Source organism: Lynx rufus, unplaced genomic scaffold (assembly GCF_022079265.1).
Source record: "Lynx rufus isolate CCGP_SWC_20201006 ecotype Redwood Valley unplaced genomic scaffold, mLynRuf1.p SCAF_5, whole genome shotgun sequence".
Lineage (NCBI taxonomy): Eukaryota > Metazoa > Chordata > Mammalia > Carnivora > Felidae > Lynx > Lynx rufus.
Window position 1 is genome coordinate 146,335,014 of NW_025814867.1, and position 18,942 is coordinate 146,353,955.

The window sequence follows — 18,942 nt, forward strand, 5'->3', positions numbered from 1 at the left end:
GGTCCACCCCCTGCTTTCTAGACAATGAGCCCATACGTGGTAAAGGGACTGGAGGCAGACAGGTGTCACTCGTATCTTGGTTAAAACGTGAGGTCGTTAAGAACAACCGGGGAACACGGCGTGCGGGAGGGACGCGGGCACACGCCAAGCTCCAAGCGCCCAGGCTCCACAACTCCACTGGGTTTGCCAGCCGCTGTGCCAGTTGCTATAGGAAGGTTAAGAGTCAGATGCTGACCCTCTACGACGCAGGCTGCTGTGAAATGAAACGGCCTATTACCATCCATAAGCAAAACACAAAAGCGTAACAAAAATAGACATTTATTAACAAGTTATAGAATCCCAAATCCTCCCTTTGAAACAATTTAAAAAAAAAAAATTACAGGCTTTCTTCCCAAGACAGAGATCAAATCACTTTTGTACTATAAGGATTTAGCATAATACCCTTTTATTTACTAAAATAATTAACACTCAAGAAGTTGTACACATCTGTGTTAGACTTCACCAGAAAGAAAAGCTGAAGCACCTCTCCTCATGCTCCTTTATCTGACGCCTTCTATTCTTGGACCCTTTAGCTTTAATGTCCACAAATCCCTTCAGTGCTCAGAAGCGTTACCTCAACTTGAGGTATTTTCTTTGAAGAGCACTGAAGCCAAGAGGAAGGGTCCTCCCCGTGTGAACACTGAATGGGCCTGTGGGCCGGAAGCACCCAGGCCTGCTTCGGCTTTGACCGCTTTGTGCGCGCAGTCCCCGGAGCTTATCATTCATCGTTGAGTTAAACAAAGCCAACTTCGCCTGTCAGGAAACGGAGTTAACATTGATGGAACTTGTCATTATACGTGCTTTCCACGGAAACCCTCGACTCAACTAACCTTCTAGAACCTGGTGCCAGAAGGCGCCGGAGGGCAGGGCGTCAAGCGTTGGGGACCAAGGCGGCGATGTCCTTGCAGAGCATGACGACAGCCTCCTCGTCACCCTTTGGCGCATCCTCTGTGGCGTCACGGATCATCTGGATGTGGGTTAGGAGGGTGTCTGGCTGCTGAGCCCCCAGCCAGACGTCCTTAATGTACAGAGATACCAGGAACGCTGCGGTGGCTGAGGAAGAGGGCAACAAGGCCATCAGGACACAAAGGTACTCCGCTGGAAAACAAGTCACCCCACCCACACGCCTGGGGACATGGGAGCTTTGCTCGGTACCCAAGTAAACGGTGCCACATGCCTCTGGCAACAGGAGGTGAGCAGGTGTTCAAAACAAATTAATTTTGCTTAAATTTGGGGTTCTTTTTTCTTTTAAAAAAATTTATCTTTCTATTTGATCAATGTGTGTGGAATGGAAAAAAAAGTTACTACAAGCCAAGTTTCTTCTTGGTCCTGACCACCCGTGCTGAGAACCAGAACCGTGGTTTGAGAAGAGGTTCCAAGGATCCCTTCACACCATTTCATCAATAGCATGGGCCAGAGGACAGGGTTTCCCAGGCACAGACTCAACTCCCTGACGGCATCGAGATGAGAAAAGAGGTCACTCTCAGGGTGAGTTCACCTGCCTCGGCTGTTGGCCCATCTCTCTTTCCTGGTCCCCTTACATCCCTCCGTGAAAGGAACAACCCTCTCAGATGGAGGAGGCCACGTGCACATGGTCAGCCTCCCTCTGTTCTCCTTAGCCTTTTAAGCCTTTGCTGCTGGTTCATTCATTCATTCCTGCACTTAATCCCTCACTAAGCACCTGCTAAGTGCCAAGCACATAAACTGTGTATTTTCGTGCTTGTGCACATATATGCAAATCCACACACACACACACGCATCCATCCGCACTGCTGTGAAGCGTAATCCTCACTTGGGTAATGGCTGAAATGTAGCAAAGCCGCTGCTCTGCAGCGGTTCTGAGGGGCGCTCGCTTCTCCACTGCAAACACAATCGTCACTGGCGCTTGACCAGAGAGCAGAGGCTTCCTCCCTGCCCGCTCACGGCCCCATGGCAAACTGGGTTTGGTTGGGCCCCATCCATACTTCATCAAGGGTCCCCGACAGGCTCTAAGGACCGGGAGTTGCTCCGGACCCCGCACCCGTTGGTGCATTCCTCCAGCCTCTGACGAGCGAACCAGCCTCACCTCGGGTGGCTTCGTCCTTCTCCTTCAGAGACGAGAGGCAGAGGGTCTCGACCGCCGGGCGGAAGGCGCTCCCCACCGGGCCCTGGGCCGCCAGCTGCAGCATGACCGTGTTGAAGAGGCAGGCCACGCTCTGCGCGGGGCCCGCCAGCTGCTCGGCGCTGCAGGACTGGCTATACAGCCTGAAGATGCTACTCCTCACAGCGCGGTCCCCGAGAAGCTCTGCCACGACCACCGGCTGTGGCAAGATGTGGCTCTTCAGCCAGCCAAGGAGTCCCAAAGCCTCTGCCCTGCCGGGCGGGCGCTCGGCCACCGACCGCAGCACCCAGCCGACCGCCAGGGAGGCGGCGGCGCACGCGAGGCCCGGGGCCTCGCTCTCAGGGGCAGCCCCGCCCACGGGGCCCCGAGCGCAGTCAGGGCTGGGGAACGCGGGCCCCCAGTGGGTCAGTATGGACCTCAGGAGGCCCTTGCACGTCTCCAAGGCGGACGCCTGCGGCTCAGGGTCGGCCGTCTCCTCCGCCTCCCCAGGCCTCCTCTTTCGGCCCCGCGGGCCTTTAGCTCGGGCTGGCACGGCGGGCTTGTTCTTATCCTTGCACATTTCTGTTGCACACGGAGAGGAAGGCAGTGAGACCGATGCCCCCGTCCCCACGCAGCTCCAGGTGGCGGGCGGGTGCCGCAAGGGGGGGCCTATAGGCCCCGAGGGCTCGGCCCCAACAGGACACGTTCCTACGCCTGGAGCGCGGCGAGTGCTCCACGTGGGCCTGTGACGGTCCCCGCTGCCGTCACGATGAACCCGCTTCATCCTCACCACCGCCCCTCCCCCTCATGGCGAGCACCGGCCGTGGCAGAGCCAGAGCTCAAAGCCAGGTCTCCCCAGCAACCTCTGCAGGGCTACGAGGACGGGTGTGCCCTGTTCCTAAGCCCCGACAGCTTCGGAAATGCTGCTCAGAAAGGCAAACCGCTGGGTGCTGTGTGGGGAGCTGGGCACAGTCTGGGGAACACCAGACAGTCGGGTCCCGACACTCACTCAGCAGCTCCTTGACTTGGTATTGCTCAATGGCTGCTCTCAGGTCGTCCTGGAGCTTGGCATCTCTCTCGATGAGGCTCCACTTGTGCAGGAGGACGAGGACATCCTTGGTGGACAGCACTGTCTCATTCACTGTGAAGCGGTTCATGTCCTTGAAGGCCTGCACGACGGTGGCCCGGTACCTCAGCACGGACTCGAGCGCCCCGAAGAAGCCGGTCAGCTGGGCGGGGGCCAAGGTCGGCCTGTCGGGAGCCAACGTTGCAGACTGAGCCCAAGCTGCCTCCTCGTCCCATAGCCCAGGACGGGGGTGGCTGGGCAACGCCCAGAGGGTCAAATGGCCCACCCACCGCCGGAGTGTGCCTTTACAACAGACAGGGAGCATGGAACCAGCACAACGAACAAGAGAGAGCAAGCCACGTCAGGGGAGGCACAGTGGAGACCGGAGTCCGACCTCCATGCTGGAGGAACAGAAATCTCTGGGAAACCATGGCTGACCAGGGAGAGTGAGGTGGAGACAGTGTGAGCGTCTGGGCACCAGCCACCTGACACAACACTGTGGGACAGTGGGCTCCCTGTGCCTCACGGCCTCTCAGACTCAGCCCCATCCGTGGTCCAACCCGACGATGGGCACCGGTAAGAAATACGTTCTGAACCCCAGGGAATTTAAAATACGGTAGCACCTGCTCCACACGATTTTAGAATTATTTCAAATTGCCATCAGTTCTCAAAAACCAACCTGTCTTTCAACGACCCTGAAATAAGAAACAGGTCTGTCGGCACTGACTTAACAACTTAATTCAAAACAACCTAAGACCAAATGTCCTGTCCTCTATCAAGAAAGTTTTCACTCTGAGATTATAATCCATTTGTGATCAATCTTCTGGTTCCAATTAGCACACCTCTGTTCCTAAGTCAGAACTCTGAGGGCACAGACTCTATTTTCTCTAAGACGGTGGGATCTGAGGAGAGTGTAGCTGAGGAAATCAGGAGGATTCTTCTAAGAGGTCATATGAAAATACTGAAATTTTCAAGAAGATTCTGGGATAAGTGAATCTGTGCAGGCTAACGAAGGCAGAAGCAAGTCTGGGAACATGCTTTCTTAAGGTGATGGAAAATATGTTCTTTCTACAAAATACATGAGTGCTTGAATCAAAATATCAAGGGAGTTGTTTGTCTGCTAAAAGCCATCTGGTATGACAGGTTTTAGGTGTTTAGAGTGTTAAGTTCTCGGCGTCTTGAAAGGAGCCTCATAAAGTTGAAGTAGAAAAGCAGAAACAGCTAAGAGGTTTCCTGACGTCACCCACAACTGACAGCAGCCGTGTGGCTCAGCCCTGTGAAGCTGTGACCAAGGGGACCGCTGAGCGGTGATGTCCACAGGTGACACGGTCACGCCTGGCGGGCAGGGGCTTACCTCAGGTGCTTTGTGAGCACAATGAGAACATACAGGAACTCATTGACCAGGTGCAGGGCGAGCAGCTTCGGGGGCTCCTGGGACCCTGGCTTGCGAGGAGGCGGGCCCTCAGACTCCACTCCCTTGTCCCCCAGGTTGGTCACCCACAGTGTGTGCAGCAAGGAGATTATGTTGGACAGGAGCTGGGTCTCCAGAAACCTGAAACCAAATACGGAACGCTCACTGCCACGTCCTCTCCTCTCAGCGACCTCGGCTGGAGCAGGGGTGGGGGGCACCTTGGGACACACTTATGCCCACAGTGGCAGCGCCTGGTGGTGGGTGGCAGGCTATCCCTTCTCGCAGTGATTCCTTCTGCTCACCCCCACCGCAGCCCCCAAAGTCACAGCATCCACGTGAAAACGGGGAGCCTGCCCTCCAAATGCTGCAACCCAGGGTGGGGCCCCGATTCTCCTTCCTAGTGGGCGACCGCTAGACGGGATGGACTGTTCGACACATTTCCAGTCACCACTAAAGCCAGCAGTAAACTCCACGGTCTCCACCCCACCCTCTCCCCACTCCGCTCACACATGAGGCGCTTACTTGCTCTCAAGGATGTGTAAAACCCACGTTAAAAGGCTATAGTCCCGTAGGATCTCGTAGGCAGACTGGGCATCCCGGGCAGCGTTCTGTAGAATTTCCAGAATCCAAATCTGAAAACCCAAAATGAAGAGTTATTTCTCAGTAGGGAAACCGAACTTACTCGGTGAAAGGAACAACTTAAACAGCGTAACGGTATGTCGTATCCATTTCCGGGCGCTGGCCGCACAAGACGCTGGCTCTGCCGCGTAAGAGTGGTGGCCGTGGCCGGCCAGAGGACACAGACATCCACAGCAAGTGCCAGGCACTGGGGCTGACCGCCCCTGCTAACCCATCGTAAGGAACCAACCCACAGGCACAAAGACACGGCTCGGAAAGCACATGGCCCAGTGTGAGCCTGGCAGGGGATGTGGACCCATTTCTAGCCCAGACAGCTGGCGGCCCATTTTGTCCCTTCAGTTTCAGCATCTGGAAGGGAGGACATAAGAATGCGGCCGCCCCTGGAGCTGTGAAGTGGGTATCTTCTCATTCTCCCTCGTCAGGAGAAATAACTATCATACCCAGACTCCAGTTTCTTCCAGCGTGTTTCTTGCTTCTGACTTGCTCCTATTTATACAGGTTTTATATCCGGTCAGACACAAAAGCTGACGGGGCTGGAAGTTAATCCAGATACTGAAAACTCTACCTACTTACTCCTTCCAGCCACCCAGGGCATTGAGGGGACGGACACACACACACATACACACACAAGCTCTCGGTTGAAGGGATTCCCTCCCTGGTTGCAAGACTGTCGGCTTCAACTCCCGACTCTTGTTTCCTAGCTGGGTTTCGAGAACCTACAGCTTCTGTGCGTTTAGTGAAATACTGGTGGCTCAAGAAGGTCTCCGCAAAAGAACGTCAGTCATTTATGGGGGTAATTTGTTGCTGGGCTTCGTAGCCAGCTCCAAAGGTTCATGATCACTGTTTTGGCTCTGCCCTCTGCACAGACCTCACCACCAGGTGAGGGCACGGGAGAGGAGCCACAAGGAACAGCATTTCAACAGGAAACGGCAGCAGCGAGTGCCAGCCTTTCCCCTCGTGGGAAGTCAGCTTAATGTCACATGAGTGGGTTGGTCACATCCAGGCTGGGATTAGAATTCACACGGGTCTGACTTCCAAATAAAAGCGTGAGCAAAAGCACGGACCTTTCATTCTCAAACAGACCGCGGTGCCCGCCTACCTGTGCCTCGTCGTCACACAGGGGGCTGCTGAAGAAGGCCAGGATGATGTGGAAGACCCCTCGCCGGGCGTAGAGCTCGTAGCAGTGTTTGTCCCGCATCCCCTGCCGCAGGATCCCGAACACCCATTCCTGTTCCGTCTTTTGCTGTGACCCAGGAGAAACGGGAAACTACTGTTACGCAAGTGAAAGACGGCTCTTCCGACCCCACTATTTTCAAGTGGTGGCAACGGAAGCAGCCACGGCAGCAAACAGTCTGTCTACTTCTGATTATGTGATCAGAATCCCTCAACACCCGATTCGGTTCCTTCAGATCAGAAGGAAAGGAGCGTGTCAAGTTCACACACTGCACTGGGTCCACTCGAGCAGGTGTCCTACAAAAGCACATTTAATGCTTAACCCGGCCAAGAAAATACGAGAACGCCACACAGCTTAGGCCTCAGAAGTTTTTTAAGGTGTGAGAAGCCACCTAAAACTTAACGCGTGGAGTGAAAAGCATTTCCACGAGCACGACCACGTGATCTTCCTGCTCCAACACAGCTCGCGCAGCCATGCCACCAACCGTGCCGAGCAAGGCAAGGAAGGACAGCAGTGGCTGCAAGTCCAAAAGAGGAGTCTTCTGGGGGCCCCCGGGGACTTGAGAAGCATTACCTCAAAGTCTGAGCTGAAGAAGAACTGGTAGAAGCCTGGCACCTTGTTCATATTCAAGTACTCGTGTGACAGCAGGAACTTGCTGATCTTCAGGTACATGTGTTCCTCTGAGGACAAAGGCAGACAGTGGCTTCCAGCAGGCACCAGCGGGACCCTCGTGCTCTGCTGGAGTTGGGGAACGGGATCTGGGGGGGCAGACGTCAATCCCTTCCCCCCGGGGAGCTTTTGCATCCTTATCCAGGTTAGCAGCTCTCGAGAATCAGGCTGCAATAAGGCACCTTAGTTCTGTGCTGCGTGCAGACTTTTGCTCACGGTTCCGAGACCGCGAGCTGCCCCTCCCCAGCCAGCGGCCCACTGCGCAAGCTCCAACCAGCTGGTCCGCACAGCGGAACCTGGTTACACAGATGGCTGACACCCAGCCCCGTCGGCCTCCAACTGAAGGTCACTGTCACAGCACAGGAGGCTCAGACACCCCCGGGGCACTTGGCTCTGGAACGCAACGAGGCCGATGGGGACAGATGCTTCCTCCCCCTCGATCGCCACCTCCAACCTGTCCAGACGCCTGGGTCCTCGGAGCCACCCCGTGCCCACTGCTGCTTATGCCCCTGACCCTGACATGAGGTCTGAGAGGGTGCACTGGACAGAAGGCCAAGACCAACCACCATGGCCTCTGCTAAGATATTTTCTCGGAACAGCCTTTTTCTTTAGAGTCTACAAATGACCAATTACTCGCTTTCCTCCAGTAATTTCTAAGGAGAAGAAAAAATATGCAGGAGTAAACGAACACTAGATCTGAATTCTAACAGCTGAATTGACTACAGATGAATTGTGGGGCCTCGGACAAGCTATGTAACCATGGGGGCTTCAGGCGGGGGGCTGCTTCCCCATTTGAATACGACCGTGCCACTGGATGACCCAGACACGTCCCTTCTCACACGTGTGATGGACCACGCCTGCGGGACTGACGCCGACAAGTGGATGTGCTCAGTCTCGACATTTCAACCTCACCCCAACCTAGTCCTACCAGCAGTACCTGGTTTCAAAATCTGCAGGGCTGCTTTGGCAATGAAGAGAGTCAAGGTAAAGGTGAGTCTCGTGTTCTGAGTTCGGATCCCATTCCGGACTACATCCAACAGGTAAAGTAGCTTAAAACCAGGAAAGAAGAAGGGGAAAAAAAAAAGAATTTTCAGAACAGCTGTGATCAGCCTCGACTCGTGCAGCTTAAACCACAGCTTTGCCGGGTGGCCCGCTCCTCACATCCCAGGATGCACATAAAGGCAACGTCCCTGCTCACTGCCATCTTAAGAGTGCTTCTGCTGTCTCTTGAGGAGCCAGGCAGGTGCACACGGGCGGAGAACCCTGGCTTCACACCCCAACAACCCAGTCTGTTCCTGTTCCCCGCTACCTTGGGGCACACGCTTTTGAGCCTCAGTGCGTCCTGGGTGACAGCTGCCTCAGCCACAGCCCAGGCCAAAGAAACCAAACTGCTCTGCCCACCTCCGCACAAGAAGACTGTTGAAAGGGGAGAGCTTTCTCAATCTCCCCGGAGTTGAGAACCAGAGGCAACCCCCAGCATCATCACTCCCTGAAGGGGAACGGACCTCGGTTCCTTATCAGACAACACGCTTCTGTGTTACACAGAAGGCCTTCTACCGGATGCGGCGGAGAACCGGCTCCCTGAAGCGCACTCACCTGGGGCTGCTCTCGGAACCGTGCCCCCTCCAGCTGCGAGTAGTAGGCCGCCAGGACGTAGTAGGCCGCAGCTCGCATCTGAGGGTCATAGCTGCTGAGAGCCGCGACGGTTAGGCCCAGAGAATTGGAGTCCAAAAATTTTCGACAATCTACCACAAATTCTATGGGAAATAAAACAGAGCATTAAATACACACACACACACACACACACACACACACACACACACACGATCACAATGCTTGTGCAACACGGACAATTAAATTTCCTTTTGTGTTCTGCCATCATCAGCAACAAGTGCTGGCTAGATACAAGAAATCCAGGTCTCTCCAGCCCCCCTTAGCTTCTGCTGAAGTTGGACAAAAGCCGGTCTTCCCTTCTATGACAAGAAGCTATATTTTCAACTTCTAAAATGCTTACAAATCCCAATCAGGACTATTTCATTACTTCTCACAACATTCAATGAGCCAGAGAAGAACGGAGGTGCCATTCAGACCCGAGACATGAGATCCGAGCATGCTGGTGACCTGGGGGACACGATTGTGGGGCCAGCAGAGAAAACCAGCTCCCCGTTTCCACCTTGTTCAGTCTGCAGCATCTGAGTTCCTAGTTCCAAAGACCGCTAAGGAAAATACCAAAGGCAGGGAAGCTGGGAAATTCAGCCAGTGCAAACCAGTCTAACCCGGCCCAACAATTCTATGAAGGATTAACTTATATGCATTCTGCAACCCTATCCTTCCTTTAAGCAAACCACGAAAATCTCATAGAAGAGAGGCTCACCACACTGAGCAAAAGTTAGAGTCTAAAGAGTTTGCTAGCTGATATCCATCTGTTAGATGTGAGGCCTTGTAAAAACCCATAATCAGGTCAGGAAATGTGACCAAGCAGGAAGGTCAGATATACAAGGGGACCCCAAGGACCACAACTTAAAGGGCTTGGTTACCAATAACAAAATTCAGGACGCTTTAAACCCTCTTTAACAAAGACCCAGGCCCTTTTACAACATAAATACTGTCATAAGTTAGAAGATAAAACCTGTGAAGAAAAACCATTGGACAGAGATGGGACACCGTGTTTAAAAATGATGACGCAGGGTTTGGTCATGATCATCACCCATGCAGATGTTCTTTAGGCTGAGGCACCGGTGACGCAGTTAAATGAGGCACTAAATACAAACCAAGTGAAAAGAATACCCAGAAACCAAGTGAAATGTGCAATCTTGGAACATACTGCCTATTGATAAAAGACACACCACTAATGATGTTTTTAAAAAGCCAAGCTTTTTTTTTTTTCTTCTTTTCCCGAAGTGAGACTTTTAAAAGGGTAATTTTGGCAATTTAAAAACGTTAAGCATGAACAGTAAGAGAAAAACTACCAATCAGCTACTCCTCTGTACTGTAATCCAAACAGCTACACGCATGGGCACGCGATGATCCCCCAGTGAGTGGCTGCCCAAAGGTGCTGAATTCACTTTAAAACATCAAGTGTCCTTGTCCCTCAGAAGTAGCACAGCTCCTTGTAACTTCCACCAGCACTGCCCCCCACCCCCACTGCCGCCCCGCGAAGGGCAACCAATGGCTGCGTGGATGCTTCCACACAGCCCCCTTCCTCTTTCTCAATGTTTACGCCGCCTCAAGGGAGAACCAGGATTTCCACTTCCAGCCGAAAGTGGCAGAAACCGGATTCCCCTGTCCACCTGAAGCAACTAAAAAACCAGACTGAACAAATAAAACAAGGATTTTCAAGACACTGGACGTGAGGCGATAAAGGAGAGCAATCTCCAAGAGTGAAAATGAACAGGATGAACCTTCCGAGAGTCCCAGCTCGCAGCCTGGAGGCTTCTAGGCTGAGACTGGAGAGCTCGGAGTTGTGCGAGATGGAGCAGGGGGCCTGGGAGGCCAAGGTGGCCAGATGTCACAAGGGAGAGTCCCAGAGAAGACAGTTCCACGGAGAGAGCACCAGGCTCTTTGGCCGAGTGCCCCGCCCTGGCAAGAGTGTACGAGGAAGCTACCGAGGCTGAGGACCAAAGACAACCCCGGGCTCACACCTGCCTGGACATGGGTCCTGTCCCACCAGCCAGGGCGAAACCCGCACATTCACCGGGAGAGGGCACACTGCTTAGCAGGGTGTTTCTTCAGTGGTGAGGTGAAGTCTGTCTGTCCTGGACTAAAATGCTGCTTTGGTCCTACCTAACAGAGATTCAAAGCAAGGCTGGAAGGATCAAATCATGTCTAAGCAGCTCAAATGTATCCTAGAACAAAGCTCAAGAACATTCACAGGAATACAAACATATCCAGCAGCAGGGCGCCTGAGTGGCTCAGTTGGTTAAGCATCTGATTCTTGATTTCAGCTCGGGTCAAGATCTCAGTTTATGAGTTTGAGCCCCGCTTGGAATTCCTCTTTCCTTCTCTCTCTCTCTGTGCCTCCCCAGCTTCCGTGCATGTGTGTGTGCGTATTCTCAAAATAAATCAATAAACTTAAAAAAAAAATAAAAAATATCCAGCACCAAATAAGGTAAAATTCATAGTGTCTGCTTTACACTAAAAAATTATCAGACATTCAAACAAGAAGGAATATAGCCCATTAGAAAAATCCACCATTTGAAGATGACTCAGATAGGACAAAGGTAACAGAACTAGAATTCTAGTGTAACTAATATAACTATATTCTACATGTACAAGGAGCTGAAGACAATACTGAAAATGTTAACTAGACATATGGAAGCTATAAAAACCCAAAACAAGGTTCCAAAGATGAAAATTAAAATGTCAGAGATGAAAAATGCACTGAAGGAGATTATTAACAGATTAGACATTACAGAAAAAGAGATTAATGAACTCTAAGACGGCAACAGAAATGATCCAAATTGAAACACACAGAGAAAAAAAATTTTAAACCAGGAACAGAACATCAGTGAGCTGTGGGATCATTTTCAAGTGGGCTAATATATGTGTAGTTGAAGTCCTGAAAAGTTTGAAGAAACAATGGCCAAAGTTTTTCCAAATTTGACAAGAACTATAAACCTACAGAGCCAAGCTCACTGAATACCCCAACTACAAGAAACATAAAGAAAGTCACACGAAAGCACATAATTAAACTGCTTGAAACCAATAATATGAAAATCTTCAAAGCAGTCACACAACATATACAGAAACAAAAGTAGGAACAACGGCTGGTTGCTTGTTAGAAACAATGCAATCCAAAAATCGGGTGGCATCATCTTTCAAGTTCGGTAAGAAAAAGAACCTGTCAGTCTAGAATTTTATACCCCATGAAAACCTTTTAAAAGTTAAGGTTTTTTTCCTATGAAAAACCTGAAAGAACTGATTAGCAGACATGAATGACCAGAATTCTTTTTTGAGAGAGAGAGAGAGACAGACAGACAGACAGACTGCGCGATCAGGGCAGGAGAGACAGAATCTTAAACAGGTCCCATGCTCATTGTAGAGAGAGCCCGATTCCACAATGCTGGGATCATGACCTAAGCCGAAAATCAAAGAGTCAGACACTCAACTGACTGAGTCATCCAGGTGCCCCTCTTTTTTATTAATTTTATTTACTGTGTGAGAGAGAGAAAGAGTACAAGCAGGGGAAGGGCAGAAAGAGAGGGAGAGAGAATCCCAAGTGGGCTTTGTGCTATCAGGGATTTAATTTCACAAACCATGAGATCATGACTTGAGCCGAGATTAAGAGTCAGACACCCAATTGACTGAGTCACCCAGGCACCCCTGAACTACAAGAGCTCTTTTTTTTTTAAATTTTTTGTGAGGGGGGAGGGGCAGAAAGAGAGGGAGACACAAAATCTGAAGCAGTCTCCAGTATCAACACAGAGCCCGATGTGAGGCCTGAATTTACAGACTGCGAGATCATGACCTGAGCTGAAGTTGGACGCTTAACCGACTGAGCCACCCAGGCGCCCCTGAAACTACAAGAACTCTTAAAGGAAGTACTTCAGGCAGAAGCAAGGAGATAGGAATCTGAGTCTACACAAAGGAATGAAGAGAACCAGAAATGGCAACTGTAAAATGGTAAATATAAGACATTTAAATCTCTTTAAAAGGTAACCAACGATCTGAAGCAAAAACAACAACATATTGTGGGTGTCACAGCACACAGGAGTAAAATGTATGGTAAGAACAGCATGGAAAACCAGGAGGGGCAGGGATGGATTAATAACTGTTGTACGGTGCTTCTACTATCCACAGAGTGGTATATAATCCCACTTGAAAGTGAACTGCAATAAACTGAAGGGGAGTACTACACATCCTAAAGTAACACACACACACACACACACACACACACACACACACACACACACGCACTGTAGCTAAAAGCCAACAAAGAAAACAACACAGAATCGGACCAATAATCACACTAAATGTAGGGGCGCCTGGGTGGCGCAGTCGGTTAAGCGTCCGACTTCAGCCAGGTCACGATCTCGCGGTCTGTGAGTTCGAGCCCCGCGTCGGGCTCTGTGCTGACTGCTCAGAGCCTGGAGCCTGTTTCCGATTCTGTGTCTCCCTCTCTCTCTGCCCCTTCCCCGTTCATGTTCTGTCTCTCTCTGTCCCAAAAATAAATAAACGTTGAAAAAAAAATTAAAAAAAAAAAAAATAATCACACTAAATGTAAAGGGTGTACACATTCCAACTAAAAGGCAGAGATGGTCAGACTGGATTTCAAAAAGGAAGAGCCCAAATCCATGTGTCAACAGGAAACCACTTTTAATACCAACATGCAGAGTACAAGTAAAAGGATGAAAAAAGAATAATGGGAAGCCTCTTGGGCTCCAAGAGTGTACAGACTAAATTTTATCATTTCTAACAAGTGACTAGTTTTGATGAGGAGGGAAAACTCAAAAAGCTTTAAAAAAAAACATCCAACTGTGGGATAGCATACTGTTTTGGGAAAGACGAGATGTGTTAAGATACAGCTACACACCTCCATAACCAACACATGTAAATGGAATATATTTGAGACTGAGAACAGTCTAAACATTTAATATCACGCTCACTAAAAACAGCTAGTACTCAGCTGGCTAGGGTATTTTTAGTAATCAGCGACATTCTCTAAGACAAATGGACTTTCCACGTGTCCATGAGGAAAAGTCAATTTCACGTCTGCCGTCATCTGCTGTTTCAAGAAGTCCTGGCTTTGTAACATTTAAGGAAAAGAGCTGTCGTGGGGGTGCAGAAAGTATAATAGGCTATTAAAAAAACGGTTATAAACACCACTCTCTGTTTCAGGGCCCTGCAAACAGCAATTTGGCCTTGCGAAAACAGATCTTCAGATGCTACCTGAAGATTAAAGATTCAACCAGGCTCAACCAGCATGGTTCTCAAGGATTAAAATAAAAAGCAGCCCCTCTTTTGTGGGCTTCAGTGGCGGTATTATGGAGCTGCCAGGCTCCTCCTGACGCCTCCTTCTACACCACTTCCCTCCGGGGTGGCCTGGCAGGTGAGAGAGGAGTCCACGGGGCCTGTGTCCCCATGGTCTGGTGACGAGGCTCAGAGATCTGCACACCGGCCTCCCTGTTGGGCGGCACACGTGATTTAGGAGCTGAAGATCTCAGCCCAGTTCTGTCGAGGACAAGAATTCGCTGTGGAAAAAGCATCTGTCACTGTCATTGCTAACAGCCCTGGCTGACCCTGTTTCTCAGCCAAGGACTCAAAGCAGGGAAGCAGTAAGGTTAAGAAAACAGGTTCCCCTTTACAGCAAAAGGCTGAACAGGAGAAGTGAGACTGTAGTTTCTCTGAAGTCTGGCAGTCACGCTTAAAAACTAATCACATGCCCAATTTAGGATCGCAAGACGTTGGCAACACTTGGACCCAGGTGTCACTGCAGGAAGTAACAACATTTTGTTGAGAGCTTTCTGTGCTACACACGGTATGAAGGACTCACGAGCATAATGTGGGGTAAATGGAGTTGAGACAAGAGAACACATAATGCATAAAGTTCAAATACAGGGCCCTGGCTCCTGTTGAGGAGGAAGGGATACTGACTAGGGAGAGCTGCCCACTATGTTCTGCTCCTTGATCCAGCTGGTGATTTCACCAAAACTCCCACCACACACATAGGATTTGTGGTCATTTCTCTACATCACACTTCAATTAAAGTTCATTCAAAACATTCTTTGTGATGGGGCGCCTGGGTGGCTCAGTCGGTTAAGCGTCCGACTTTGGCTCAGGTCAAGATCTCACAGTTTGTGGGTTCGAGCCCCACGTCGGGCTCTGTGCTGACAGCTCCGAGCCTGGAGCCTGCCTCGGATTCTGTGTCTCCCCCCTCTGTCTCTCTCCACCCCTCCCCTGTTCGCGTGCTCTCTCTCTCAGATATAAATAAACATTAAAAAAAAAGTTAAAAAACAAAACAAAACATTCTTCATGCTTGCTTCACCAGAGCAAAAGCAAAGAGAAAAACACGTGTTAAAAAGAATATGAAAAAGAGATTCATGATTTAATTCAACAACAATAAACCTAGCCTACATTGGCCATATGCTGTTCATAGATTTCTGTTCTGTTCAACTCACCATTTTACTGCTAGAAATTTCCCTACAAACTGGTATGCTTCCTTTTATCGGATGACAAAATTTATTTAAAACATTACGTTTCTACTTTTTGTTCTGAACAAGTATTCCTAAGTAAAATTTAATGACCTAATTTTTGTCTATTTGTTTCTTTTAATATTTTCATTACTTTCATCTCTCTATCCACCTCTATACTTTTCAAAATTTTCTCCTTTACTATGAATGACTTGAGTGTAACTGGTATTTTAAGCTACCACAAATCCTTTTTAGGGCAGGCATGTTTTGCAAATCTTCCTACCTGTATCATGCCAATAGAACCTAAAATAGGCTGTGTTTGGAGATTTCCCTAACTTAAAAGCCCACTTCCTAATTAGCTCTCTTCACAAAAGGCCTCCCAGACACTGTCCTCCCGACCCAAAAAGGGCAATCTTCAAGATTCCGAGAAAAACACTGTGTCCTATTTTTAGTACTTTTCTATTAGTGTCGTCCAAGCCTCTGCCTTCTGTCTCTTAAAAGCTCTATTAAGAGACCGAGCAACCGACTAAATGATTTGTTGTAATCCACTCAAGTTACCTCATATTTGCAGACTGTGGAAAATCTATTTTCACATTTGATGAGAAACAGACCTCACCAGTGCTGCCAGGGCAGGGGTGGGGGAAGGAGAGCTTCCGGCCGCACGCTGGTCCATGTGCCTAGGTTAATCTGCTGCGAAGTCACCGGGACGGTTAAGATACCCGCTTGCCATTACGGCGATCTGCGGCGGGCCTGAAATGCCTGGCTCTCCAGCAGATGAAATCTAGCTCAGCCACAGAACACCACGCCTCCGGAGGCCAGGGCACTACAGCAACCCCAGGGGCCACCAGTGGGAAAGCCCTGAGGAGACCCAGCCCTGTCATCCTGTTGTTAGGAAAGGCAGCACCAATCTGTTCACGCTGGAGCATAAAAAGACACCTTTAAATCTTTTTTTTTTTTTTTTAATGTTTATTTTTTGAGAGAGAAAGAGAGAAAAACAGAGCGCAGACAGGGGAGGGGCAGAGAGAGGAAGACACAGTATCCCAAGCAGGCTCCAGCCTCTGAGCTGTCGGCACAGAGCCTGACACGGGGCTCAAACCCACGAACTGGGAGATCGCGACCTGAGCCGAAGTCACTTAACCAACTGAGCCACCCAGGCGCCCCATAAAAAGGCAACTTCAAGCTGAAAAACGAACAGAATGGCACGAATAAGGACACATGGTCTCCTAGTGTACCTAAATCCATGTGGATGTTAAGTTCAGCAGGAAGGAGCCTGGGGTCCCTGCCGGCATCACACCGGCCACAGCAAAGAGCAGAGACATGGACCGCACGCCTCTACCCGCACACCACGCCTGTCCCTGGGCGGCCCTCTGCGCAGGCCCAGCTAGAGTCATGACAGGTCTCAAAGAAGCAAGCTGGGCCCAGGAACGCATGCGAGGAACAGGTAACGTGTCCCCGCTAGGAGGAAACAATGGTGAGAGGTCGGGGGGGAAGGAGAGTTTCACCGCACACCCTTTGGTACCACCTGACTTTTGAACTGTGACTATGACATCTAATGGTAAAAATTACTTAAATTAGATGTATAATTCTGGGACGATGGAGTTGACGATATTTTCTCTACTTTTACTAGTAAGTACAACTCAAATATACTGGACAGGTGTTAAGACGACTCTAAATGGTGGAAAGGAAGCTGACCGGCTGGGGGACCTCAGGTGAGTTCCCTGTGTTTTCTTTCTGCTTCTGGTGTCCCAGACTTCGAGCTGAAGAAGGCAGCAACTCCGAAAATCAACAGGCACAGACAATACCTGAACAAAAGCCTACTCTTTCTAGTCTCTAGACAAAAGACTAGAAAAGAAGCAGCCTAGCCAGACAGAAAACTCAGGTAATAACTGCTCCGCTTCAGCCAAACACCTCACAGAAAGCCGCGGGGCTGGCTCCCACCCGCGCCAGTGAAGGCAAGTGCGGAGCCCGGCCTTCAGCCTCCCAGGCTGTGACACAGAGCCCCAAGTCCCCTGCCGGATTGGCGTCTGTCGGAGGAGGCCTAGATGGAAGTAGGGGGAGGGAGGCAGTAACCAGAGGCCCCTCCTGCCCCCCACTGGGCATCAGAGGCTAGTCAGGGGGAGGCCCAGTGAAGAGCAGTCATGGGCCACTCTAGCCTCTCCAGCCAGGAATACCAATACAAGTGTGATCCATAAAAAGGAAAAACGCTAAATTGACTTGGCCAGAACAAAAAACTTTGGCTCTGTCAAAGACTTTGTGAAGAGGATGAAAAGGTAAGCTACGGATTGGGAGAAAATATTTGTAAACTGCATATGCAACGGAGGATGAGTATCTAGAATATATAAAGAACCCTCAAAAGTCAACAGTAAAAAAAAAAAAAAAATCCTATTAGAATATGGGCAAAAGAGGGGCACCTGCGTGACTCAGTCAGTTAAGCGTCTGACTTTGGCTCAGGTCATGATCTCACGGTCCATGTGTTCGAGCCCCGCGTCGGGCTCTGGGCTGACAGCTCAGAGCCTGGAGCCTGCTTTGGATTCTGTGTCTCCCTCTCTCTCTGCCCCTCCTCTGCTCATGCTCTGTCTCTCTCTCTGTCTCAAAAATAAATAAAAACATTAAAAAAAAATTTTTTTTTTTAAAAAGAAAATGAGCAAAAGACATGACCTGACATTTCAACAAAGAGGATGTACAGATGGCAAATGAACCACAAGACGCTGGACATCATCAGCCACTAGGAAAATGCACATTAAAACCACAATGGGATATGACATGCTTGTCGCTGACGAAATGTCCCAAACCAACAGAGCCGCCTGACCTGGGAATCAGACCCATCCGCCCTAGTGGGTACGTGTGCGTATGTCTGCGTTCTGCCTCCTCCCTCCCGTGCACTCACGAAGACTCCCACCCTCAGGCTACTAGACACAAAATACAATTTCAAAAATATACTTAACCCAAGAAAAAGCCAACCTCGGCAGGCTCTCACTCATTCTCAAGGATAAAATCTGGTGGTACTGGATCACTACCTAGTGAGGATTCAGAAAAGCCTCTTGCTACAGAGTTAGAAAAAGATCAAGCGTGAAGGGACGCTCCCAAATTTTAAAATTACAATTTTTTTTTTTCAAATCACTATATTCAAAACATTCACTGTTACTTTCCTGAAAAGGTGAGAAGGCAGATGAGGATCCTCCTGGGATTAATTACAATCCTCAATTGTCACGGTGGGGACTACCATGAGAGACCCGCTCCTCCGGGGGCACCTGGGTGGCTCAGTAGATTGAGTGTCCGACTTCAGCTCAGGCCATGATCTCACGATTTGTGAGTTCCAGCCCTGCATCGGGCTCTGTGCTGATGGCTCAGAGCCTGGAGCCTGCTTCGGATTCTGTGTCTCCCGCTCTCTCTGCCCCTCCCCTGCTCATGCTCGCTCACTCTCTCGCTCTCAAAAATAAACGTTAAAAAAATTTTTTGTTTAGAAAAGAAGCCCGCTCCTCCGGCCGCGCACCAGAGAAGGCTGCAGTTACCTGGCCTGGTCAATTCACTGAAGAGATGTAGGAGAAAGCAGGGGTCATAAAGGCCATCTAGATCCACTGTGCTCCTGTCTTTGAAGATCAGTTCCTGTCCATCCTGAAATAGCGCGAAACAAAAAAATGTGTGGTTTGGCCTCTTAAACGTAATAACATGTGAATGCTCACCCACTGTATCTAGAGTTCCAATTATTGTGAATATTTAAAAGCATAAAATAAA

The 18,942-nt window shown here is 49.9% G+C and overlaps 1 protein-coding gene across 2 annotated transcripts in view; it reads right to left on the bottom strand.

Annotated features, from left to right (window-relative positions):
- Positions 1-302: 302 nt before the first annotated feature.
- URB1 (URB1 ribosome biogenesis homolog) overlaps positions 303-18,942 on the bottom strand; it is a 73,623-nt gene continuing 54,983 nt past the window's right edge. The window contains exons 30-40 of one of the 2 annotated variants that reach the window (XM_047099686.1): positions 18,720-18,822; positions 8,675-8,835; positions 8,016-8,127; positions 6,983-7,089; positions 6,335-6,478; positions 5,119-5,228; positions 4,540-4,737; positions 3,129-3,370; positions 2,105-2,701; positions 870-1,092; positions 303-792 (exon numbers count right to left, since the gene is read on the bottom strand). In XM_047099686.1, the coding sequence (XP_046955642.1) occupies positions 911-1,092; positions 2,105-2,701; positions 3,129-3,370; positions 4,540-4,737; positions 5,119-5,228; positions 6,335-6,478; positions 6,983-7,089; positions 8,016-8,127; positions 8,675-8,835; positions 18,720-18,822 (1,956 nt within the window). In that variant the 3' untranslated portion in view covers positions 303-792; positions 870-910. Of the gene's footprint in view, positions 1,093-2,104; positions 2,702-3,128; positions 3,371-4,539; positions 4,738-5,118; positions 5,229-6,334; positions 6,479-6,982; positions 7,090-8,015; positions 8,128-8,674; positions 8,836-18,719; positions 18,823-18,942 lie in introns of both variants that reach the window. The other variant, XM_047099685.1, reaches the window with a different exon arrangement.